Genomic DNA, 27,928 nt, shown 5'->3' with positions numbered 1-27,928 from the left:
TTTGAGTGTTTGTGTAAACACAAACATTGCGTAAATGTAGAGGGTTCAGAAATAGCCTCTATTGTAGTTTTGCACTAAAACATACACCCCCCATTTTTAAAGATTTATTAGAACTATTCTAACATTATTGACACTTTTCTATGAGATGCCACATCTTATTAGACTTCCTAGTCAATAGATGGCGCTCATGCGCTTCTGTGAATCATAGAGGAACTGCCTATAGTCTCGGTCCCGCACATGCGCAGTCAGTAATAAACCGCTGCTGATCGAGCTACGCAACACTAAAGAATGTGTCCCATTCCTCGTTTTTCACAGATCCACAGCGCATTCAAGCCTGTGTATCGCTTGTACCGACCCAGACTCCCCTAGGTCTGAGGCCGGTAACATAAACAACACAAACATTGAAGACGAACGTGCATGAGGCGCACATTGTTATTAGCCGGAATGAGAGGATGTATGATGCCAAGAGCGCCCCTCACTTCACACGGGAGGTGATTTATTTTTTGTACACATCAGCATCTGTCTCTCACATCAGGCAGTTTGTAATTTCAGACTTACTTCCATTATCAGGTAGAGGCTCTCACTCTCAGGGATGGATCCTCATCCTAAACCTCAACAGAAATGACTGAGCAAAGGATGAAGGCAAGAGGCAGGCTTAGTGAGAAGATGACCTCTCTCAACTATTACAAGGTACAAGTCTATCGTATATTGTCTATCTATTTTTTTCTATTCAGGCACTGTACTGTAACCTATACACTTGCATGTGTGACGTGTCCATGTATGAGTACCGGTAAGTAACTTTCAGCATAGTTGAAACACACTGAAAATAGCTGATCTACACCCCCGTGAGCTTGTAGATCTGCTCATATGAAAACATCTTGAAAAGAAAATGTGAAAGATTTGGAATAGTTTTGAAACACAAATCGCGCACAGGGGTACCTAACACAAAATATTTTCAGATGGGGATCTGCGGTGGCTCAGGGGTAGATTTGCTTGATAGTAACTGCAAGGTTGCCAGTTCAAACCCGGGCTCCCCCAGAGTTAGTGTCGAAGTGTCCTTGAGCAAGACACTGAACCCTTAATTGCTCCTGATGTGCTGGTTGGTGCCTTGCATGGTTTCCACCGCCATCAGTGTATGAATGTGTGTCTGTGTGTGAATGGGTGAATGTAATGCACAATCTATGTGAAGCGCTATATAAATGCACCATTTACCAATTTGGGGGTCCATGAGATGAAAAGGTTTTAGACCCAAGGTGATAGAGTGATGCCTAGAGACAGGTTGCGGGCTGTTGACCCAGTTGACTATACTGTACTCAGCAAGAGACAGAGCTGCCAGTCTGTCTGCATTGGAATGTCTGCCTGAAGAGTCCCACCGACCTTTTAGGATTCCTTCCTTGCTTTTAAATAGATTCTAGAACCGTGGATTCTAAAACAGAGACAGAGTCACTGGGACGGCCACTGTATCCTGATGACCCTTAACCACATGAACCCTATAGCGTCCGCTATTCTAGGCGAGTCAGAATAGGCGAACATCAAAATAAAGAAATAAATGTGTCTACACAGTGAAGACATTTAGTGTAGACTACAGGTAAAAAGGGACCCGTGAGGGGCACGCACGCACGCACGCACGCACGCACGCACGCACGCACGCACGCACACACACACACACACACACACACACACACACACACACACACACACACACACACACACACACACACACACACACACACACACACACACACACATGCACAGCAGTGTACATTCCTTACAAGCTATTTCTGATTACCCCCCCCAGTTTGTTTTCCCGGAGCAGAGTATTGCATTGGAGATGGGTGGAGGATGTGAAGAGCGATTTACGTCCCTGGAAGCTATAGATTATTTCACACGACAGAACATAGCTCAAGATCCTGCTGCCTCTGACAGTAATTCCCTGCTCTCATCAGCACTCATCTCTGTCTCTCCTTCTCCGTGTCTCTGCCCATCTGGTTTCCCACTGTCCTCATTTTCTTTCTCCTTTTTGTACCTCTTTCATTGTCTCCACCAGGCCGAAGGCATGGGGAGAGAGTATGTTTTGCACTCCGTCCGTCCGTCCGTGTGTCCGTGTGTGTGTGTGTGTGTGTGTGTCCGTCCGTCCTTCCGTCTGTGAACAGCTAATCTCCGGCACCGTTAACCCGGTCGATGCCACATTTTGCACACACACTCCCTGGATGCCAACGATGAACCTCTGCCACAAAATTTCCAGAACGGCCTGTTATAGCACCACCAGGAGGCCGCTTTGTGCAAAACAAGTTTTTGGACAGTACACCTACAGATTTGGTCCAAACATCACGCAAATTGGTACACAGTCTCTCTAGAGCCATTCAACGAAACGGGTGTTTCAGATTTCTCAGACTCCATCCTGATTGGCTAAGATTGGCTTCCAAAGTTCGCAGGAGTGCTCAGTTTCAAACAAAATGCTGCAAATCATGAACACATCGTGTGATATCCGTGAAATTGTGCACGCACATTCCCACTAGGCCGAGGAAGAAATATGTTAAACACATTTTCTAATATTACTCCTTCAGATTTTATCCAAATTTCACGCAAATCGGTACACATGCTCTCCATAGTCATGTGATCAAGACGGGTTTTTTGATTTCTCATAATCCACCCTCATTAGCTACAATTGGCTTCTAAACTTTTCAGGAGTAGCCCGCCTTGTACCTGTTTTGTACAAATCGCCACAACTACTAAACGCAGCGTCCGATTGTGGTGAAACTGTGCATGCATATTCCCACTAGGCTTTGGAAGAAATGCCACTTGACAGTGCCCTCCGACACCATGGACTATAGCCTTTCGCTTTTCCCTGATTTTCACCTTTTTTCAAATCCGAAATCGTGAAAAACAACATAATATAGTATGCCCTAAATTACCTTGACCAGTATAAATGACCTTGACCAGTATGTGGTCCGTGACCATGGACTATAGCCTTTCGCTTTTCCACGATTTTCACCTTTTTTCAAATCCTCCGAAATTGTAAAAAACGACATACTATAGTATGCCCTCCGACACCATGGACTATAGCCTTTTGCTTTTCCACGATTTTCACCTTTTTTCAAATCCTCCGGAATCGTGAAAAATGGCACCCTAGAGTATGCCCTCCGACACCATGGACTATAGCCTTTCGCTTTTCCCTGATTTTCACCTTTTTTCAAATCCTCCGAAATCGTGAAAAACGACATACTATAGTATGCCCTCCGACACCATGGACTATAGCCTGTCGCTTTTCTGTGATTTTCACCTTTTTTCAAATCCTCCGAAATCGTGAAAAATGGCCCCCTAGAGTATGCCCTCCGACACCATGGACTATACCCTTTCGCTTTTCCCTGATTTTCACCTTTTTTCAAATCCTCCGAAATCGTGAAAAACAACATACTATAGTATGCCCTAAATTACCTTGACCAGTATAAATGACCTTGACCAGTATGTGGTCCGTGACCATGGACTATATAGCCTTTTGCTTTTCCACGATTTTCACCTTTTTTCAAATCCTCCGAAATTGTAAAAAACGACATACTATATTATGCCCTCCGACACCATGGACTATAGCCTTTTGCTTTTCCACGATTTTCACCTTTTTTCAAATCCTCTGGAATCGTGAAAAATGGCACCCTAGAGTATGCCCTCCGACACCATGGACTATAGCCTTTCGCTTTTCCCTGATTTTCACCTTTTTTCAAATCCTCCGAAATCGTGAAAAACGACATACTATAGTATGCCCTCCGACACCATGGACTATAGCCTGTCGCTTTTCTGTGATTTTCACCTTTTTTCAAATCCTCCGAAATCGTGAAAAATGGCCCCCTAGAGTATGCCCTCCGACACCATGGACTATACCCTTTCACTTTTCCCTGATTTTCACCTTTTTTCAAATCCTCCGAAATCATGAAAAACAACATACTATAGTATGCCCTAAATGACCTTGACCAGTATAAATGACCTTGACCAGTATGTGGTCCGTGACCATGGACTATAGCCTTTTGCTTTTCCACGATTTTCACCTTTTTTTCAAATCCTCCGAAATCGTAAAAAACGACATACTATAGTATGCCCTCTGACACCATGGACTATAGCCTGTCGCTTTTCTGTGATTTTCACCTTTTTTCAAATCCTCCGAAATCGTGAAAAATGGCCCCCTAGAGTATGCCCTCCAACACCATGGACTATAGCCTTTTTCGCTTTTCCGTGATTTTCACCTTTTTTCAAATCCTCCGAAATCGTAAAAAACGACATACTAGTATGCCCTCCGACACTAATGACCTTCATAAGACTAGTAAATGACCTTGACCAGTATAAATGACCTTGACAAGTATAAATGACCGTGACCAGTATAAATGACCTTGACCAGTATAAATGACCTTCATAAGACTAGTAAATGACCTTGACCAGTAGAAATGACCTTGACCAGTAGAAATGACCTTCATAAGACTCGTACATGACCTTCACCAGTATAAATGAAGACCTTCATGAGACTAGTAAATGACCTTCACCAGTATCAGTGGATTTTTATGAAACAAACACTTTGCAGATAGTAAGATGATAATTCAAGCTTTTCGTACATGTTGGTGAATTAAATAGGACTTCTGTTTGGATGAATGGGCTGTCTATGGGAAGTTGCACCTAGGTCGCACCTTGCTGGCAAGATGGCAGCCGTGTGCATATCATCAATGGTTCTAGTTCTAGTGAACATAAATAATACATAAATAGACTTGGTAACCTAAGTGTAGGGAGTACAAACACATTAAAGAACCTGGGGGCTATCTATGAAAATGCAACACAATGAGCAGAAAATAAAAATGAACCATGTAAATACAACAAATTGAGCAGAGCACTGCAGGGAGTTGAACCCCATTCCGGTAAACCAGAAGTACCACACCAGTGCCTTAGTTTTTGTTTTGTTGTACAGGTTTCACATTGGCCTGTTATAGCGCCACCAACAGGTGGATTTTTGCAAAACAAATTTTTGGAAGAAAATGCCTCAAATCATCCAATTGCCATCCAAGGCGTAAGAGGAAATGGCACCCTTTTCACATTGGCCTATAATAGCCCCGAGTGGCACTTTTTCAAGTTTTGCTATGATTTTTTAAACTTTCTCTTGCCGAACTCCCACATTTCATTCGATGATTAACAAAAAACGGTGTTGGATTGATGACATACTGGCAGAAATGATACAGGGACCTAACGCAAAGACCTGGCTTGTGGGGATGCTGAACACATGCATGGCACAGAAAACCATCCCTTCTGTCTGGAGAAAGGCCAAAGTGGTCGCAATCCCCAAACCTGACAAAGGGAGGGAAAACTAGAAAAAGTGCCCTTCTGGGCACAGGTCTCCACCAGGAGGATAGGACTGTGTGAGATGTTTGGCAAAATGTTTAGGATTAATTTAAACATGTTTTTGAGGCATTTTGTTCCAAAAATGTGTTTTGCAAAAATCAACCTGTTGGTGGCGCTATAACAGGCCAATGTGAAAAGGGTGGGATATATTCCTCAGCCTAGTAAGAAAATGTGTGAAAGATTTCACGTAAATTGCATGCTGCGTTCATGATTTGAGGCTTTTGTTCAAAACGGGGCAATCTTGCAAACTGTGAAAGCTAATTATAGCCAATTAGGATGGAATCTGAAATATCGGACAGATCCGACTTGAGCACATGACCATAGAGATAGTGTGTAACGATGTGTGAGATTTTTGGACAGAATCTGGAGGAGTAATATCAAAACATGTGTTTTACAAAAGTCGGCCTCCTGGTGGCGCTATAAAAGGCAGATGCGGAAAATGCAGGTCAACGGTTTGTCCTTGGCCTCTAGGGAGTGTGCATGCAACGTTTCACGCAGATCGGTGCAGTTTTAGGTAAAAAAATGTGAAAAGCTGCCTTATGGTGGCGCTATAACAGGCCGTTCTGGAAAATGTGGGGCAGAGGTTCATCGTTGGCATCCAGGGAGTGTGTGTGCAAAGTTTGGCATCGACCGGGTTAACGGTGCCGGAGATTAGCTGGTAACAGACGGACGGACACACACACACACACACACACACGGACGGAGTGCAAAACATACTCTCTCCCCATGCCTTCGGCCTGGTGGAGACAAAAATAACTGGAGCAGCATTCAGAGATCTCTCTAAAATGGTAAATGGTGCATTTATATAGCACCTTTATCCAAGGCGCTTTACATAGATTGTGCATTGCATTCACCCATTCACACACACATTCATACACCGATTGCAGCGGAAGCCATGCAAGGTACCAACCAGCACATCGGGAGCAATTTGGGGTTCAGTGTCTTGCCCAAGGACACTTCGACATGTAGACAGGAGGAGCCGGGATTCGAACCGCCGACCCATGGATCATTGGACGACCTGCTCTACCTCCTGAGCCACAGCCGCCCCTACGACACTGTCTACGACAATGCCTACGACACTGTCCAACACCGCACAATGGTCAGGAAAAGCCTCGTCAACAACAGGCGCTTCTATGTCCAGTTAAATGACCAGAGGAGTAAACGGAAAGCCCACACGAACGGCCTCCCACAAGGTAGCGTGCTCGCCCCCCTCCTTTTCAATATCTACACAAACGACCAGCCACTACCCACAGAATGCCAGCGTTTCATCTACGCCGGCGACCTCTGCATTACCACCCAACAAGCAGACTTCCAGAAGATTGAGTCTGTCCTTGAAAGTGCCCTCCAAGAAATGTCAAGTTACTACAATACAACCACCTGAAACCCAACCCATCAAAAACCCAACTATGCAGCTTCCACCTGAGGAACCGAGACGCGAAAAAAGAACTGAGTGTCACTTGGGATGGTCACAAACTCTCCAACCATACACACACCATGTAACTTGGAGTTACACTGGACAGGACACTCTCCTTCAAAAAACACCTGGAGAACACAAAAGCCAAGGTCAACACCCATACCCGTGAAATAAATGTTTACACACCTCATTCAAGTTCATTCAAGGCAGGCAGGCAGGCAGATCCATCCCAAAGCTTCCCTCAGGGAGCCTAGCTAGCCAGCAAGCCCGCCCAGTCAGCCAACGCAGCCAGCCAGCCCCGCCAGTGTAGAAAGTCAGGCTGCCAAGCCAGCGCACATCAGCCCTTGCAACCAGCCATTGCAGCCAGCCTTGCTCAGTCAGCTCAGCCAGGCCTCTCTCGCGGCCTGGCTCTCTGTCTGCCTGGCCCGTTCTGCCCCGCCTTGCCTTGCAGCAACAGAACCAGCCGGCCTGGCAAGCCAGCCAGCTCAGAATGCGAGCCCAGAGAACGCAGGCAGGCAAGCACGCAGTCAGGCGAGCCAGTTTCAGACAGGCAGGCCAGGACAGACAGTTTGTGGCAGACCGAGGCAAGCAGGCAAGGCACAGTTAAGCAACAAAGTGCAAGCAGGGGGACTATCCGGCCTAAGGCTGCACTGCAAGGGTTGGATCCTGGCTTGCTGCAAATGCTGGTCTGGGCTGGCTGGCTGTTGGCTGCACAGGCTGTCTGGGCACCCCGAGTCTGGGCTTGTAAAATGTTTCACTGCGCTGGCTTGCTGGGCTCGCATTCTGAGCTGGTTGGCTTGCCAGGCCGGCTGGTTCTGTTGCTGCAAGGCAAGGCGGGGCAGACCGGGCCAGGCAGACAGAGAGCCAGGCCGCGAGAGAGGCCTGGCTGAGCTGACTGAGCAAGGCTGGCTGCAATGGCTGGTTGCAAGGGCTGATGTGCGCTGGCTTGGCAGCCTGACTTTCTACACTGGCTGACTGGCGGGGCTGGCTGGATGCGTTGGCTAGCTGGGCTCCCTGAGGGAAGCTTTGGGATGGATCTCTAGGGGCCTCGGCTTGTGTTGAGCCTTCCAACGGCGTCTACCTTGATCTCCGTCCTAAGAAAGAAAGACAGAAAAAGAAAGACACACACAAACCCAACTATGCAGCTTCCACCTGAGGAACCGTGACGCGAAAAAAGAACTGAGCGTCACTTGGGATGGTCACAAACTCTGCAACCATACCCACCCCATGTATCTTGGAGTTACACTGGACAGGACACTCTCCTTCAAAAAACACCTCGAGAACACAAAAGCCACGGTCAACACCCGCAATAACATCCTGCGAAAACTAGTGAACTCCAAGTGGGGCGCAGACCCACAAACAATCCGTGCAACTACCATGGCCCTGTCTTTCTCTACAGCAGAGTATGCCTGCTCAAGCTGGAGCCGATCACGTCACACCAAATTGGTCGACACAGCCCTAAATGACACCTGTCGCATCATCACGGGATGCGTCAAGACAACACCTGTCACGTGCCTTTATGCGCTAGCCGGCACCTCCCCCCCGCACATCAGACGACTGTGTATCGCTCAAGATTAATGGAGAACACAGGAGATAGACAGTGAAGTTGGGGATGAACGAAGGAAAGTCTGGAATGAAATGATAGAGAACACCTCACACACACATAGTTTCCTTTCGTGGCTGTTTACATTCGAGGGTCGCCGGTCCTCTCGAACGGAACAGTTTAACGTCATGCCCAGGACGAAAAGATATAGAGAACACCAACATGACAAATAACAGCAGGAAGGCATGGGCCACAATACGCCGTCTTGGCGAAGACCACACCACCCATAATTCACAACGGTCACAGCAAACCTCTGTTGCATCACAACTGGTGGCCAACAGTCGTAACCAACACCGCCGCCATCCCACAGGAGAATACCATCGCACAGTGGTATCAGACCAACCACAATCAGCCAGCCCTCAAACCAAACCCTTCGACTTAGAAGAACTCGAAACTGCAATGGGAAAGTTGAAACCTGGAAAAGCAGCAGGGATTGATGACATACTGGCAGATATTATACAGCACCTGGGACCTAACGCAAAGACCTGGCTTGCGGGGATGCTGAACACATGCATGGCACAGAAAACCATCCCTTCTGTCTGGAGAAAGGCCAAAGTGGTTGCAATCCCTAAACCTGGCAAAGACCCATTATCCCCAAAGAGCTACCGACCCATTTCCCTCCTCTGCATCACCTACAAGCTCTGAGAGGCTGCTACTCCAACACCTCATGCCACTCATAGACACCAAGCTGACTAAAGACCAAGCTGGTTTCCGTCCCGGCCGCTCCTGTGCTGGACAGAGCTCAACCTCACCCAACACATTGAGGATGGGTTTGAGGGAAAACAAATAACTGGAGCAGCATTCAGAGATCTCTCTGCTGCCTACGACACTGTCCAACACCGCACAATGGTCAGGAAAAGCCTCCTCAATAACATGCGCTTCTATGTCCAGTTAAATGACCAGAGGAGTAAATGGAAAGCCCAAAAGAACGGCCTCCCACAAGGTAGCGTGCTCGCCCCCCTCCTTTTAAATATCTACACAAACGACCAGCCACTACCCACAGAATGCCAGCGTTTCATCTACGCTGACGACCTCTGCATTACCACCCAACAAGCAGACTTCCAGAAGATTGAGTCTGTCCTTGAAAGTGCCCTCCAAGAAATGTCAAGCTACTACAATACAAGCTGAAACCCAACCCATCAAAAACCCAACTATGCAGCTTCCACCTGAGGAACCGAGACGCGAAAAAAGAACTGAGCGTCACTTGGGATGGTCACAAACTCTCCAACCATACACACACCATGTAACTTGGAGTTACACGGGACAGGACACTCTCCTTCAAAAAACACCTGGAGAACACAAAAGCCAAGGTCAACACCCATACCCGTGAAATAAATGTTTACACACCTCATTCAAGTTCATTCAAGGCAGGCAGGCAGGCAGGCAGGCAGGCAGGCAGGCAGGCAGGCAGATCCATCCCAAAGCTTCCCTCAGGGAGCCTAGCTAGCCAGCAAGCCCGCCCAGTCAGCCAACGCAGCCAGCCAGCCCCGCCAGTCAGCCAGTGTAGAAAGTCAGGCTGCCAAGCCAGCGCACATCAGCCCTTGCAACCAGCCATTGCAGCCAGCCTTGCTCAGTCAGCTCAGCCAGGCCTCTCTCGCGGCCTGGCTCTCTGTCTGCCTGGCCCGTTCTGCCCCGCCTTGCCTTGCAGCAACAGAACCAGTCGGCCTAGCAAGCCAGCCAGCTCAGAATGCGAGCCCAGAGAACGCAGGCAGGCAAGCACGCAGTCAGGCGAGCCAGTTTCAGACAGGCAGGCCAGGACAGACAGTTTGTGGCAGACCGAGGCAAGCAGGCAAGGCACAGTTAAGCAACAAAGTGCAGACTATCCGGCCTAAGGCTGTGCTGCAAGGGTTGGATCCTGGCTTGCTGCAAATGCTGGTCTGGGCTGGCTGGCTGTTGGCTGCACAGGCTGTCTGGGCACCCAGAGTCTGGGCTTGTAAAAATTTTCACTCTGCTGGCTTGCTGGGCTCGCATTCTGAGCTGGTTGGCTTGCCAGGCCGGCTGGTTCTGTTGCTGCAAGGCAAGGCGGGGCAGACCGGGCCAGGCAGACAGAGAGCCAGGCCACGAGAGAGGCCTGGCTGAGCTGACTGAGCAAGGCTGGCTGCAATGGCTGGTTGCAAGGGCTGATGTGCGCTGGCTTGGCAGCCTGACTTTCTACACTGGCTGACTGGCGGGGCTGGCTGGCTGCATTGGCTAGCTGGGCTCCCTGAGGGAAGCTTTGGGATGGATCTCTAGGGGCCTCGGCTTGTGTTGAGCCTTCCAACGGCGTCTACCTTGATCTCCGTCCTAAGAAAGAAAGACAGAAAAAGAAAGACACACACAAACCCAACTATGCAGCTTCCACCTGAGGAACCGTGACGCGAAAAAAGAACTGAGTGTCACTTGGGATGGTCACAAACTCTGCAACCATACCCACCCCATGTATCTTGGAGTTACACTGGACAGGACACTCTCCTTCAAAAAACACCTCGAGAACACAAAAGCCACGGTCAACACCCGCAATAACATCCTGCGAAAACTAGTGAACTCCAAGTGGGGCGCAGACCCACAAACAATCCGTGCAACTACCATGGCCCTGTCTTTCTCTACAGCAGAGTATGCCTGCTCAAGCTGGAGCCAATCACGTCACACCAAATTGGTCGACACAGCCCTAAATGACACCTGTCGCATCATCACGGGATGCGTCAAGACAACACCTGTCCCGTGCCTTTATGCGCTAGCCGGCACCTCCCCCCCGCACATCAGACGACTGTGTATCGCTCAAGATGAATGGAGAACACAGGAGATAGACAGTGAAGTTGGGGATGAACGAAGGAAAGTCTGGAATGAAATGATAGAGAACACCTCACACACATAGTTTCCTTTCGTGGCTGTTTACATTCGAGGGTCGCCGGTCCTCTCGAACGGAACAGTTTAACGTCATGCCCAGGACGAAAAGATATAGAGAACACCAACATGACAAATAACAGCAGGAAGGCATGGGCCACAATACGCCGTCTTGGCGAAGACCACACCACCCATAATTCACGGTCACAGCAAACCTCTGTTGCATCACAACTGGTGGCCAACAGTCGTAACCAACACCGCCGCCATCCCACAGGAGAATACCATCGCACAGTGGTATCAGACCAACCACAATCAGCCAGCCCTCAAACCAAACCCTTCGACTTAGAAGAACTCGAAACTGCAATGGGAAAGTTGAAACCTGGAAAAGCAGCAGGGATTGATGACATACTGGCAGAAATTATACAGCACCTGGGACCTAACGCAAAGACCTGGCTTGCGGGGATGCTGAACACATGCATGGCACAGAAAACCATCCCTTCTGTCTGGAGAAAGGCCAAAGTGGTTGCACCCCCAAACCTGGCAAAGACCCATTATCCCCAAAGAGCTACCGACCCATTTCCCTCCTCTGCATCACCTACAAGCTCTATGAGAGGCTGCTACTCCAACGCCTCATGCCACTCATAGACACCAAGCTGACTAAAGACCAAGCTGGTTTCCGTCCCAGCCGCTCCTGTGCTGGACAGAGCTCAACCTCACCCACCACATTGAGGATGGGTTTGAGGGAAAACAAATAACTGGAGCAGCATTCAGAGATCTCTCTGCTGCCTACGACACTGTCCAACACAGCACAATGGTCAGGAAAAGCCTCCTCAACAACAGGCGCTTCTATGTCCAGTTAAATGACCAGAGGAGTAAATGGAAAGCCCAAAAGAACGGCCTCCCACAAGGTAGCGTGCTCGCCCCCCTCCTTTTAAATATCTACACAAACGACCAGCCACTACCCACAGAATGCCAGCGTTTCATCTACACCGACGACCTCTGCATTACCACCCAACAAGCAGACTTCCAGAAGATTGCATCTGTCCTTGAAAGTGCCCTCCAAGAAATGTCAAGCTACTACAATACAACCACCTGAAACCCAACCCATCAACAACCCAACTATGCAGCTTCCACCTGAGGAACCGAGACGTGAAAAAAGAACTGAGCGTCACTTGGGATGGTCACAAACTCTCCAACCATACCCACCCCATGAAACTTGGAGTTACACTGGACAGGACACTCTCCTTCAAAAAACACCTGGAGAACACAAAAGCCACGGTCAACACCCACACCCGTGAAATAAATGTTTACACACCTCATTCAACTTGCAGGCAGGCAGGCAGGCAGGCAGGCATGCAGGCAGGCAAGCAGGCAGGCCGAGGCAGCCAAGGGTTAGGGTTAGTCAGCTCAGCCAGGCCTCTCTCGAGGCCTGGCTCTCTGTCTGCCTGGCCCAGTCTGTCCCGCCCTGCAGCAACAGAATCAGCCGGCCTGGCAAGCCAGCCAGCTCAGAATGCGAGCTCAGCAAGCCAGCGCAGCGAAAATCTTTACAAGCCCAGACTCAGAAATAACCAGTTTCAGGCCAGGACAGGACAGAAAGTTTGTGGCAGACCTTGGCAAGCAGGAAGGGTCGCAGGAAAGCATTGGCAGTTGGCAGGCGGCCCGGGCAGTCAAACCCTACCCTTTGGCTTGGATGACTAATCAAGGGCACTGCACTGGGCCCGGGCAGTCAAACCCTACCCTTTGGCTTGGATGACTAATCAAGGGCACTACAGGCCTGGGCAGTCAAACCCTACCCTTTGGCTTGGATGACTAATCAAAGGCACTGCACTGTTAGGGCTGAGAGCCTGGCTTGCTGCAAATGCGGGTCTGGTCTGGCTGACTGTTGGCTGTCAGGTAGGAGACCCTGGCTGTCTGCTGGACATCCTGAGTCTGGGCTTGTAAAGATTTTCGCTGCGCTGGCTTGCTGAGCTCGCATTCTGAGCTGGCTGGCTTGCCAGGCCGGCTGATTCTGCTGCAAGGCAAGGCATGGCGGGGCAGACCGGGCCAGGCAGACAGAGAGCCAGGCCTCGAGAGAGGCCTGGCTGAGCTGACTAACCCTAACCCTTGGCTGCAATGGCTGAAGTGCGCTGGCTTGGCAGCCTGACTTTCTACACCGGCTGACTGGCGGGGCTGGCTGGCTAGAGCCTTCCAACGGTGTCTACCTTGATCTCCGTCCTAAGAAAGAAAGACAGAAAAAGAAACACACATAAATTCAGAACGACTTAAACCCTCTATATTTAATAAAACAATTCTGGACAGGAATCCTGTATTGCAGGGGTGCCCAAAAAGGTACATCGTGATCTACCAGTAGATCACAAAGGCTGTGCAGGTAGACCACATGGCATGCCCCTGTATATAATCTATCACTTGAATTAAGGTGACTTGATTGATAGACATAAAAAAGGCCTGTCTGCTCAAATGTTGCACACAAACATCAGTAGCATTACAAAGTTATTGTGACAGTAATAATTGCTATAGTGTGTGTTCAGTAACAGTGTTAAATAGTTCTATATTGTGCAGTAATGATTGCTATAGAGTGTGTTCAGTAATAGTGTTAAATGGTTCTATATTGTGCAGTAATGATTACTATAGAGTGTGTTCAGTAACAGTGTTAAATAGTTCTATATTGTGACAGTAATCATTGCTATAGAGTGTGTTCAGTAACAGTGTTAAATAGCTATATATTGTGACAGTAATCATTGCTATAGAGTGTGTTCAGTAACAGTGTTAAATAGCTCTATATCGTGCAGTAATGATTGCTATAGAGTGTGTTCAGTAACAGTGTTAAATAGCTCTATATTGTGACAGTAATCATTGCTATAGAGTGTGTTCAGTAACAGTGTTAAATAGCTCTATATTGTGACAGTAATCATTGCTATAGAGTGTGTTCAGTAACAGGAATATTCATGTCTCTCCAGCTCTTTAATAAATAGAAAAGGGTTTAAAAAAAGACATTTCAGGTAGGTGACAAATGTTAAGCCAATCAGGAGAAAGTAGCTATTTATGAGCTTAATGTTCCAGTTCTAATTGTGTCTGTTACATTACAATTCCACTTGTTTAATCTGTATCCTGACTGCGTTCCTGATTGGATAAAATTCCAGTTTCAGAAAATGCTTTTTCTGTTCAACAAAAAGCTGGAGAGACCGGGAGACCTCTGTTACTGAACAAACACTATAGCAATGATTACTGTCACACTATAGAGCTATTTAACACTGTTACTGAATAACACTATAGTAATGATTACTGTCACAATACAGAGCAATTTAATTTAGGTAACCAAATGGACCCCAATAGTAGATCTTTACACTCAATAGTTTAATTGTCGTTAAGCATCTGCATTACTTAATCTCCAAAAAACTACATAATTGGAGAAAGTAGAAGACTGCTACTTCTTGTCGTTTGTTTGTATATTAGCCGAGTGGTTACAGACTTTGCTTTGTTAACATGGGTACCCGGGTTCGATTCCCACCAATAAGTCTTTTTTTTTTTTACCAACCAAACAAACAAACATCATACCCATTTGAGCCACTTACCACCATTGTGAGAGACAAATAGGTGGTCCGTGGCTCAAATGCTGAATAAAATGGACCTTTTGACCAAATGTGAAATGTATTTCGTTTGTTTGGTTGGTAAAAAGGAAAAACACTAATGCCTCGACCGGGACTAGAAATCGGGCCCTCGTGTTTACAAAGCAACGACACTAACGAATCCACTACAGGAACACGGTTGAACATTGGTGTAGTTACATAGTATATATAAACAACATAACAAGTAACAACAACAAAAACAGCGTTAAGTATTAAAGTAACATAAATTATTTACCTGCAGACGAAGAGCACGATGGGTGACGTGGCACTTTCAACAAACTGTGATCATCAAACCCGCATCACTGCGTCTGCGTCGTATTTGAGGGGGGGCGTCACTTCCTTCCGGTGTGAGGCTCCGCCCACGAGTTTTCCCCGCGAGTTTGAGTTTTTCCCGCGTGTTTGTTGTAGTCATTTGTAGTCCTACCTACTACGTTACATCCGGGTACTAGTAGGCACCAGATCCCATCCGCTTCTCATTGTAAATACTAGCAACGCGTGAATCTTTTTACAATGACGTTATTTTTCAGAAAGGAAGCCATTGATGGTTAAAATGGGCCTTAATGCTTCCAACCCGAGTAGAATTATTAATGTAACTGTACAAGTGTCTATGACAAAGAAAATATATGATGTGGAAGCTTCCTCGAGTAAGACCCGGAAGTGGCTCTGGAAGAGCGGGTTACGTCACGGCTTAAATCGTCAATACAGAACGTGATCCCCATCCTGACAGTGTCATCAGTAGTCTAGCGGTCTAGACACCCGACTTTGAATCTGAACTTTATAACTTCATGGGTTCAAACCCCTCTGATGTTTTTCCAACAAACACGGATTACTTGTTTTTGTGAGGTTAGGGTTAGGGCTAGTTTCTCATGAATTAGTCCACGGTCCATCCACGGACCCCCATTTAATGGCATTTCTATCTCTGGGACCCCCAATTTATATTGTAAAATCAAGGTTAATTTAACTCTGAGGGTGTACAAATGGAACATTCTGGCGGATTCTTTAGCTCAACGGCCCTAGTGCTGATGAATCACTACAGAGAAATTTCTCAACGCGCTGTGGCGCTGTTCTGATTTTCACTGCCAACTGACTTTTGTGTTTTTTCCTCTGCTGTTCTTCTTCACCACTGTTTACTCCTTGACCCTACTAAAGACCCAATGTTTTATTTCATATGATTTGAAATGTATTTGACTGAGTGTAAAGGTCTGATTTGTTGATTTGCTGATCAACAAGCTCGTAGATCGGATAGTTTCAAATAGCCGATAGGGTTTATAGTGGCTACAGCTGATGTTGATGCTATATTAAAAATCAAAACACGAAATCTGACCCCTGGGGGACTCACTGTGCTATTATATATTGTGATTATAGGTCAGCTAGGTCAGTCAGTAAACACTGAAGTTGGTGCATTGATTCACAATACCAGAATGCACTGGTACTGTAGGGGAGCTTAAATCTAGTAAGCATCCATCATTTACACCTGGCTGTGAAGTTGGGAAGCACATGGGGAAAGTAGAAAACATTATTTTACACAAAAAACTGTTTTTGTAGGTCAAAGTAAAATTTCGACACATCATGTTAAACAAAGCAAAATGTACCTAGGTCTAAAATGTAATATCATACACGTTGATGATTTGCCAATGGATAGAACAATGTGAATCATTTAGCAACTAGAAAAAGTGCCCTTCTGGGCACAGGTCTCCACCAGGAGGATAGGACTGTGTGAGATGTTTGGCAAAATGTTTAGTATTAATATAAACATGTTTGCCTTGTATGGCAATTGGATGATTTGAGGCATTTTGTTCCAATCAACCTGTTTTGCAAAAATCAACCTGTTGGTGGCGCTATAACAGGCCAATGTGAAAAGGGTGGGATATATTCCTCAGCCTAGTAAGAAAATGTGTGAAAGATTTCACGTAAATTGCATGCTGTGTTCATGATTTGAGGCTTTTGTTCAAAACGGGGCAATCTTGCAAACTGTGAAAGCCAATTATAGCCAATTAAGGTGGAATATGAAATATCGGACAGATCCGACTTGAGCACATGACCATAGAGATACTGTGTAACGATTTGTGAGATTTTTGGACAGAATCTGGAGGAGTAATATCCAAAAATGTGTTTTACAAAAGTCGGCCTCCTGGTGGCGCTATAAAAGGCAGATGCGGAAAATGCAGGTCAAAGGTTTGTCCTTGGCCTCTAGGGAGTGTGCATGCAACGTTTCACGCAGATCGGTGCAGTTTTAGGTAACAAATGTGAAAAGCTGCCTCATGGTGGCGCTATAACAGGCCGTTCTGGAAAATGCGGGGCAGAGGTTCATCGTTGGCATCTAGGGAGTGTGTGTGCAAAGTTTGGCATCGACCGGGTTAACGGTGCCGGAGATTAGCTGGTAACGGACGGACGGAAGGACACACGGACGGACACACGGACGGACACACACACGGACGGAGTGCAAAACATACTCTCTCCCCATGCCTTCGGCCTGGTGGAGACAATTAAATTGTCTGAAGTAGCTTATTCTAGTCATTGTCTCCACCAGGCCGAAGGCATGGGGAGAGAGTATGTTTTGCACTCCGTCCGTCCGTCCGTGTGTCCGTGTGTGTCCGTCCATCCGTCCTTCCGTCTGTGAACAGCTAATCTCCGGCACCGTTAACCCGGTCGATGCCACATTTTGCACACACACTCCCTGGATGCCAACGATGAACCTCTGCCCCAAAATTTCCAGAACGGCCTGTTATAGCACCACCAGGAGGCCGCTTTGTGCAAAACAAGTTTTTGGACAGTACACCTACAGATTTGGTCCAAACATCACGCAAATTGGTACACAGTCTCTCTAGGGCCATTCAACGAAACGGGTGTTTCAGATTTCTCAGACTCCATCCTGATTGGCTAAGATTGGCTTCCAAAGTTCGCAGGAGTGCTCAGTTTCAAACAAAATGCTGCAAATCATGAACACATCGTGTGATATCCGTGAAATTGTGCACGCACATTCCCACTAGGCCGAGGAAGAAATGCCACATGAACATTTTCAACTCAGCCTCATGGTGACGCTATAACTGGCCAAAAAGTGTTTTACCTCTAACTGCACGGATCTGTGGATAACTTTGTATGCCAACTCCCTAGAAGCCAAGGAAAAACCTTTGCCTGGAATTCTTCACATCTGCTCTTTATAGCGCCACCAGGAGGCCGACATATGTTAAACACATTTTCTAATATTACTCCTTCAGATTTTATCCAAATTTCACGCAAATCCACCCTCATTGGCTACAATTGGCTTCTAAACTTTTCAGGAGTAGCCCGCCTTGTACCTGTGTACAAATCGCCACAACTACTAAACGCAGCGTCCGATTGTGGTGAAACTGTGCATGCATATTCCCACTAGGCTTTGGAAGAAATGCCACTTGACAGTTTTCAAATCAGCCTCATGGTGGCGCTACAACAGGCCAAGCCGCGTCACACACACACACACACACACACACACACACACACACACACACACACACACACACACACACACACACACACACACACACACGTTTATATTGCTCCTAAACATTTTGCCAAGCATCACACACACACTCCTATCCTCCTGGTGGAGACCTGTGCCCAGAAGGGCACTTTTTCTAGTTCTGTCTCTTATAGAGATGATTATATCGTCGCCGTCGGGCGGAAACCTTGTGTATCCAAGACCATTACTTTTCAGGAAATGAGAAAAATGATCCTGTTATTTTAGCTACTTTCACTGTCTCATGATGAAGTATGTAAATTGGGGATTAATTTGTGGGGAAAAAAGGAAAAAAAGAAAAGAGAAACGCATGCAAGGTTTTTGTCCAACAGCGACGATATGATGGATGAGATGGTATTATCTTCCTGACTGGCTGTCTGCTTGTACAGGGTCAAGCCGTGACCCTGTACCTCTAACCCTGAATAATTCACAAGAATCTAACAGAACTTTACACACCTCAATGCTGGTGTGAATCACTGACGTTTCATGTGACAGATTGTTTGAATTTTGAATAATGCACCCACACGTCTGCAGTCGTTTATGCCAGCCTGTCTGTGTTTGTTCAGTAACCATGATCCCAGTGCAAAACTCACTCTGCTAGTAGTGGGGGTAAGTCCCTGTGACATACTAGCGTCATGTCCAGGGGGTGTACTTTCTACATCAAGCTGCCTCACGCTACAGAAACAGGAGATAGGCTTCTGCCCTATGGGCTTCATGGCTCGACAAGGCTACTTACTTACCTGTAACAATATTATTAAGCCCAAATCATAACTATAACATGGATATATTTTTCCTAACCACAAACATATTATAACCATTATAGATTATTTAGATCTTTCAGCTGGCCAGAAAATGAAATCCTTATCTTAAAGTGCCATTGGACTGGCCCCATGAAGTGAACGGAGTTGTCGTAACTCTGTCTTACTCTATTGGCTCTGACACAGATGTACCCCAAGGCCTGCTGGGCATCCTTTCCTCAGACACTAACATCCTGGGCTGCTACACAGAACCTTACGGGTGCTGTCCCCAGCAACTCACTATGGGAAGTTGTATTTATACAACAGAGTTTTAGGAGTAGAGACCTCCATCTGCTTATCACGGCCACTCCCCGCTCACTCCCCCCTACATCACCTGCCTTTCATTATCATTCGGCCAATCCCCGTCACAATCACCACAGCATAAATACACCTGCGAGCTGTCACTTACCTGTTCTTACAACCACGTGGTCTCGAACAATCCACCCCCATCCACCCCTTCCACCTCATTCTCCTCCACCTACTCTTTTATCCATCTCTTCCAGGAACCTGGGGCAGTATCGGAGCAGAGACGTCCACTCTCTCACAGTCCTCGGCCTAATCAATGTTCACTCACCGTTCGAATCTGCATTATTGTGGACAACCACAGTGGGGACAGTGCTTCGAGTGGGGTTCCTATAGGCAGACCATGGGAAGTGAAGCTTGCATGTCAATATTGGCCTGGCACTTGGTGTCCTTCAGCTTGACCTATAGCCGACCGAGATGGTGTTCCCAGAGAGGAGGAAACAGTGATGGCTGCATACTCAGGGGCGTCAGGGCTAGGGCATTGGAGAGTGTCCATGGTCTGACGAACATGCTCCAAAGGCGATTGGGCCGGAGTCCATGCATGATCCTTCTGGACATGACACGGTATGGTAGGATACCTGCGTTGTATTCGTTCATTCAGCTAGGCTGCATAATATGCTCTTATTCCTTCCCCGCTTCATCAAGTGCAGAGGCTCTTTGAAGGGAGGCCAGCCAAATCGACGTTAAGTGTGGTATTGTCTCCTCCACTCTTTCCTGTAGTCTGTAAAGCTTTGTTTCTTCCAGGGATGTCAGTCTCTTCTTTGAGAGCATCTTCAGCAGTGTAAGCTGGTATCTACAGAGCGGCAAACTCCCCTATGGATTGCACATCTTCCCCTGGAGAAGCTGAAGGCTTTTTTCTTTCTCTTCAAGCAAGAACATACCACTTCTGATACCAATGTAATTGAAACTATCCCTATATGACTCCTCAGGGTGTTTCCCCAAAACACACATATAAATTAACAGTTGAAATAAACTGAACATAAAACAATGACATTAATCGCAACCACTATACCCTCAAGTGGGTTAATGTCAAAGGGCCCCACCTTGTGCACCGCCTTATGCCTAAACTTGTAGTCTTTTCTTTTTTTTTTTTACTATTTTGAAAAACACGTTAGTTAGTTCAAATAGCCTTTCCTCTGCCAACTGTGTGTGAATGGGTGAAGGTAGATATTGTGAAGCACTTTGGATAAGGTGCTATTATAAAGGCGCCATTTTGACTTTTCAGACTAGTTTTTGTTGCATCTATGCAAGTATCTTAACTAATTTCTTCAGACTCCATCATGGCCTGTAGCACTTGCCCTAGCCCCGATGACCTTACAGGCGTATGCAAAGGCTCAATTTATATAACTTAGAGCATGTTATGTAGACTTCTATCTATCTATCTATCTATCTATCTATCTATCTATCTATCTATCTATCTATCTATCTATGACAAGGTAGTCCTGCATGACAAAGCACAGTGCCTTTTAATCATCTCTCAAAAGGAAATTGTGGCCTTTAGTTTCACAAACACACAGCACAATACTGAAACATACATTTGCCAATAGACCAATGATGATCACATGATCATGTGACATACTATTACGAGTTACGGCTGCCATTTCCCTGTGCCAACACTGCATTTCAAAGCCATCTCTCCTTAATACTGAATAAGGACATGGATGCCTGCTCGAAGTCTTCCTGAGCAGACTTGTGTGTTTACAAATTGTTAAGACAGACAAAGACCAGATCATTCTTTGTGGTAGGCTAGCTAGCCCACAGTATTAAACCAATAGGTTATGGCTAATGTGTTTTTTTATGCAAAATGCATGCACAACACAACTCAAATAGCCTAGTATCTTCATTAAGGACCTGACTTTTTACCCACACTTCCATTTGGTGTGGAAGAGCAGAAATAAAAACACAAATCCTCTTCATGCTGCAAGGGTGTTATTCTGCCCCCGGGTGGCCAAATGCATCACAGACACATTGCAACAGTACGCTCAGGCTCTGGGTGGAAGCTTTCCGACTAGTTCATGTTTCCAGAGGGATAGGTTTCATTGAAACACAGTCAGCAAGACTTTCACAATAATAACCAAGGTTAGCGGTTCCATTTACCGGTATGTTGTGTGATGTTGCATAACAATTACGTTGATAATGTGTTCTCGTTGTCCGTTAACAAAAGGCACACCGAAGACTGACATTTTCCACATGACAATGATAGATCAGGAGTCAGGACAGGTCACAGGTGGTGAAGTGGAAGCAGTTCTTGAAGTAGCAAAAATGGGGCTAAATGAATGTGATGCAGTGTGGAACTCATTAGAATGATACTAAACACTTGACTGGGTTCACCAGCTATTCCATTATTACAAAAAGTCTCTGTATTTAAATTCAAAGAATGTCTTGTAGTATAAAGTTACTGACGTGTAAATGTTTACTAACATTGTAGCTGTGTGCCCAACAATCAAAGCAATAACAACACTGCATCACAAGCTACAAACCTACTTGTTTCAACGCACCACAGCGACTCAGCACTACATGTTGCCATCATCAGGCGTTGTATAATTACTACTAAGTAATGACTTAAGATGAGAGAAGTAAGATGCCCATTTGGGTAGCAGAATGGATCAGTTTGAACTGCACGATAATGGATGGAGATTGCTAGTAGTACTGTATTGACTGCACTTGGTACAATATTGTCCAAGTTTATATTGTAGATGACTAGCTTTCAAACCTAGCTATATTTGCAAATAATAAAAAAAGCATATTGAATTAGTATAAGTGTGCCAGTATTGAGCTGATTTAGCTGTTCAAACACGACTTCCAAAACAGATGTATTGTTTATGATAATGCCAAATTATAACATACATATAGGTAGGTACTATGACATTCGCTTGGAATCCAGTGAGTGTTTATAATTATTTATTGCCCTGTCTTTAAGATACCTTTCCCTCCTAGAATGTCCATTCATTTGATGTTCTCCTCTCCATCTTCAGGCTGCAGAAGGATGGTTCTGTGTGCAGTAAGTAGACTCCTCAAGAGAAGTGTCGGCAGGGGGTCCTGGAGTACTAGGTAAAGGAGCTTGTCCATTTGGAGTTTGGTTGATCACCTCCTAGGATCCTTTAACCACATCAACCCTAGCATCCCTATTCTGGGCATCTCATAACAGGCAAACGTTCGGCAAAAATAGCATTGTTAGATTGTCTGTTTTTGGCGACAATATTTGGTGTAGGCCTAGACGGAAAAAAAGGATAGGACCATGTATAGACCCTGTGGAACCCCGGTCAATTAATATACAGTATAGCATTTAAGAAGTTAATTTAAGTTGAAGTTGTCTGTATGTTTGTCTTTTATGCTCACCCACAACACAGGTTTTTTGATTGATTGATTGAATACTTTATTAGTCAGAATGTAAACAGCATGTGGTACCGTCAGACAGTAAGGCTAAAAGGATAACACAAAGAAGTCCTTGGGGACTTGTTTCCATTGTGGTACAACACAAACCAGATTGTATGGTGCTGAAACTTTCCACTGCAGTGTGTTATGATCCGAGGAAGGTCATGGTCATCAACTTTTTTGAAATGTTTTATATTTTAATATTTAACTTTTTAAACCATTTGCCCATGACCTCCCCCAGCTCACAATACACCATTATGGAAAGTAAATATTACGCTAAGTAGACTGTATTTCTCCTGGGGACATGATACCACATTTGTAACAAACTGATTTATGTACAGTAGGTATATAAAGGCCCGTTTGGCCTGTCTGTAGTATATGATTCCAGCACTCGAAACATTTATATAAATTTTTCTTGAGAATGCAATATTTCTTTCTGTACATGAGTTCCACGCCACCTGCTCTCTTAGCTCTAAACATTTTACAGGCAGTTGAGCATCAAGTATGTATTTAATATTAAATATACTGGGGTTCGCAATCAGTCCTGTTCCTTCTGTAACAGCAACTTCTGCAAATTCAGAGAGCCGAGGCACAAGGTTAAGCAATCTCCTGTGCTGGATGCAGAAGGAGTAGGTGTCATGTTCTAACCATCTCTATTCCTCTCAGGCCATTTCAGAGAAAGAGCAGTGGTTGTGTTTACTCTAGCAGCCATGGTTTCAACCAGGAGGAGATCAGAGAGAAGCTGCAGGCTTTTCCTGGAGGTACCATTGACCTGGTCAAACAGGAGTCTGGCATCGCGGTGCTGACCATCAACCACCCCACTCGCATGAACGCCTTGTCTGGTACGAATTCTGCAGTACTGTGTTAGGCTGTGGATTTATCAGTGGCGTTATGGATGTCAGATCTTACACAGATGTTATATTGGTACAAGGTGGCATTCTTGATTTGCGTCCAGGGGATTTGGTGTTCAGGGATCAAAGCTGCATTGTCTGTCAATCATTTTGAAGGGTTGATTTCGCATGTACTGTAAATGTACTGTAGCAGTAGTGGCTCAGAGCCTCTGCACGATGACCAAAAGCTCACCCCGGTCAAGGGGAATTTCCTTTTAGGCTAGTGGTTAAGATGTCGACTTTTCACGTGGGAGACCCGGGTTTGATTCCCGGGTGTTACATAAACAGTAGAAAAATTATGTTTTCAAACTGCATTCATATAATTCCTATTCTGTACTGCCTAGTTTGTTTTGATGTGCTTGTAGTTTAAGAGCTTTACGTTGTAGTCTCTGGAAATGTACTGTACAATACATGTTTAGTTTTTAATTGATAATATTGCATAATCCGTTGCTGTCGGGTGGAAACCTAGGTGTCCAAAACTGTTACTTTTCAGGATTTAAATTAAAAAATAGCAAACACAGCAGCTCTACAAGCTCACAACACGTTGCATCGTGAGCTTGTAGATCTGTTATTTACTACATTGTAGTTTTGTAGTATGAAGTAGGCCATTACTTTACGAAAAGTAAAGCAATGTCACTCCCCTTCTCCGCTCCCTCCATTGGCTCCAGGTCGCTGCCCGCACAGAGTACAAAACTCTGATGCTGGCATTCAAAGCAACCAAAGGTACGGCACCGCCATATCTTGCAAGTCTGATCGCACCCTACAAACCCTCCCGAGTGCTCAGATCAGCCGGCGCAGGGAAGCTGGAAGTAGCCTCCAAAACTATGGAATGCACTTCCCATTGCAATCAGAACTGCAGATTCGCTCCCAAACTTCAGACTCCATCTTAGCCCATAGCACTTGCCGTAGTACTTGACCTAGCCTCGACCTCCTACAGGCGTATGAAAAGGCTCAACTTGTGTATCTTAGATAGCATTTTTATGTAGACTTAGAGAGCAGTTTATGTAGACTTATAGCATGTTACGTAGCACTGCATAGTATATATATATGCATAATTTCATTATATAGATTTTCCACTGTTATGCTCTTAAGCTTACGTATGATTCATGATAACTACTTTGTATGTATTTGATGTATTGCCATGCTTTTTTATTCGGTCTTCATGCTTAATGTAAATCACTCTGGATTAAGAGCGTCTGCTAAATGCCTAAATTGTAAAAGGTCAAATCTGGAGATACAAGGTTCCTGCCTGACAGTGTGGATATTCTTAACTAGCATTTTGAGGTATGAGACTTGACGTGATACATTTAGCAGGACGGAGGTCAACACAACTCATCACTTTTAGAACTTATGCAAATGAAGACAACTTCAAAGTAATTCTAGTGCAATTTAGTTTAGTATGACTCCCATTAGCAAATGAATGACTAGACACATAACTGCTTATGTTGTGTATTCCCTTCCAGGTAGTATGATGGTGGACCTGGAGGAGAGGGTGAGCCAACTGGAGACGTGGACAGAGGGCAAAGGACTCATTGTCCAGGGAGCAGCTGGGACCTTCTGTTCTGGTTCAGACCTCAATGCTGTGAGAGCCATCTCTAATCCACAGGTAGAAACATCAATATTTTGTCTCTGCCACGCCCTGTCTGTCTCTGACAAGCTGTCTGCTTGTCTCACCCTAGACTGTATGTTTCTCTCCTTTGCTCTCTCAGCTGTCTCTTTTCCATTCTATATACAGTGCATTGTACAGGTGGTTTGAATTTCTGTACTGTACCTTTAGATGACTTTGATTTTGTGATTTATGTATTTGTGCTTGTAGGATGGGATGAAGATGTGTATGTTCATGCAAAATACTCTGACCAGACTTTTGAGGTAAGGGCTTCTGCCTCTACTACATGTAGTGTAGCAAAATATGGAATGTCATACAGTCACACAGTATATCATCATGCATACTGTACATGTTGACTATTTTCCATTAGTAGCTTTATTTTTAGATTTAAAGTTTTTTTCTCCAAAGTCATGAAAACATTCAGTCAATATGTTGGCTTTGCGTTGCTGTTGCTTACTAGAGTTAAATCAACCCATGCTTTAACATACATTATTAAAACACGTTAACATAACTTCTGTTCTGTTGGATTAACCACTTTCAACCTGGCGACCCTATATTTCTCAACCAAGTTGTATATATCAATCTAATTGTATTTTTCTTTTTTTCTCTCGATGCAATTGTGAACAATAGCCAAGTAAGATAAGATACATATCCATTGGCCAATCAAATGGTTCACTGCAGCTATACAGTGTAACAACACTGCTGTTTTCCCAGTGCAGGTTGCCTCTGATCTCTAGATTTAAAGTTTTTCATATTGACATTCAGTCAATATGTTGGCTTTGCGTTGCTGTTGCTTACTAGTTAAATCAACCCGTGCTTTAACCCAATCCAAGTCAAGGAACAACATGTTACGTTTTAAGCACTATAACCCCCCTGTGCCAGGACGTAATTTTGCGGTTTTTTATTTTTTTTACAATAGAAACGCTGGCACCTGGTCTGCGTTTCTATTGTAATGTGGATGTGATTTATTTAACATTATGGCGCAGTGATATGTGTTCTGTTGGATTAACCACTTTCAACCTGGTGACCCTATGTTTCTCAACCAAGTTGTATACAAGTTGTATATATCAATCTAATTGTATTTTTATTATTATTAATTTTTTTCCCGATGCAATTGTGAACAATAGCCAAGTAAGATAAGATACATATCCATTGGCCAATCAAATGGTTCACTGCAGCTATACAGTGTAACAACACTGCTGTTTTTCCCAGTGCAGGTTGCCTCTGATCTCTGTTGCACTGGTAGAGGGGAGAGCACTCGGAGGAGGTGCAGAACTTACCACCGCCTGTGATTTCAGGTACACAGAGATGATGAGAAAAGGCATGCACACATACACACACACACACACACACACACACACACACACACACACACACACACACACACACACACACACACACACACACACACACACCCTTGTTTCTATACTTAATGTTGTTCCTACGTTCTAGCATCTGACTCTTCCACCTCCACTTGTAGGTTGATGGCTGGAGGCAGTGTGATCCAGTTTGTACACAAACACATGGGCCTGGTCCCGGGGTGGGGCGGTGCGGCCCGCTTGGTCCACATTGTGGACAGCCGGAATGCCCTGAAGCTCCTGGGTGGAGCTCTGAAAGTGGACCCTGAGCTGGGTGTGCAGATTGGATTGGCAGATGGAGTCCTGGGAGTCTCCCAAGCAAGGGAAGGTGAAAGCAGTTCCATGAGTGTTCTGGAACAGGCAGAAAACTGGCTGAGTCGCTATACAAAAGGCCCAGCCCCTGTAATCCAGGCTGTGAAGAGGGTAGTGTTGTCAGGGAGAGAATTCTCTCTGTCTGAGGCACTGAGGACTGAAAAGGATGTATTCGGGACAGTGTGGGGTGGACCAGCAAATCTGCAGGCCTTGGCTGGCAAGTCCAAACACAAGTGATGGCCACAAAAAAAAAGGCATTCTCTTTGTGGTTAAGCGGTTAATCATCACAACAGCACAGCAGACACCACAGCTGACACATTGTCAGCTGTGGTGCCTTTTTTGTATTGCCTGTTATGAGTAAGCAAAACATACTGTAATAAATAAAACCATGCTGTTTTGTTTCCAGTCCAATTCTAATATTGGACAGGCCAAATTCAGATTATCAGTATCATCTGACCTGAAATATGTTAATCTTCCTTCAATGCTGCTCTGTAGACAGATGAAGGAATTGATGAATTTGGTTTTAAATGTCAAATGTCTTTTGGGAGATTTGATGGTTATCTGACATTTTCAGTACACTTTTGACAGTCGCCCATTCACGGAATTGTGCACATCTTAAAATATGTGGTGTCTGTATATAGTGAAGGGATATCCTTGATGTGAGTGTGATTGATATTTTTAATAAAAATATATGGCTGATGTACTGTGTAATTGCATGTTTGTGAAAAACACAAACCAAAACGATGCTACATTCCAGAGATTTTCTGTATTCCTCCACATGCATGATTAGGTTAATGATAAGAACAGATGCTAGCCCGAGCCTAACATTAGCACATACAGTAGTAGATATCGACAGTGTAGGAAAATAACTAAAGTAACTTATTACTTAAATTCATATTACCCTTTTCCAGTAATATAACTAATTACTTCCATATTTTGAGTTACAAGT

The 27,928-nt window shown here is 45.3% G+C and overlaps 1 protein-coding gene across 6 annotated transcripts; it reads left to right on the top strand.

Annotated features, from left to right (window-relative positions):
- The first annotated feature begins 327 nt into the window (after positions 1–327).
- On the top strand, positions 328–27,674 carry echdc1 (enoyl CoA hydratase domain containing 1). Of its 6 annotated transcripts, XM_079503346.1 has the most exons (8): positions 328–491; positions 571–690; positions 22,414–22,489; positions 23,480–23,655; positions 25,167–25,309; positions 25,520–25,572; positions 26,527–26,607; positions 26,790–27,674. In XM_079503346.1, the coding sequence occupies exons 3-8, from the start codon at positions 22,425–22,427 to the stop codon at positions 27,214–27,216; spliced, it is 945 nt and encodes a 314-aa protein (XP_079359472.1). In that variant the 5' UTR covers positions 328–491; positions 571–690; positions 22,414–22,424; the 3' UTR covers positions 27,217–27,674. The 6 variants fall into 6 exon arrangements, with proteins under 6 accessions (XP_079359472.1, XP_079359474.1, XP_079359471.1 ...); XM_079503348.1 differs by lacking the exons at positions 328–491; positions 571–690 and adding an exon at positions 21,393–21,537 and having other exon boundaries at positions 22,421–22,489; XM_079503345.1 differs by lacking the exons at positions 328–491; positions 571–690 and adding an exon at positions 21,395–21,537.
- The last annotated feature ends 254 nt before the right edge of the window (positions 27,675–27,928 follow it).

Source organism: Electrona antarctica, assembly GCF_951216825.1.
Source record: "Electrona antarctica genome assembly, chromosome: 6".
Lineage (NCBI taxonomy): Eukaryota > Metazoa > Chordata > Actinopteri > Myctophiformes > Myctophidae > Electrona > Electrona antarctica.
This window is presented reverse-complemented; position numbering and strand designations above follow the sequence as displayed.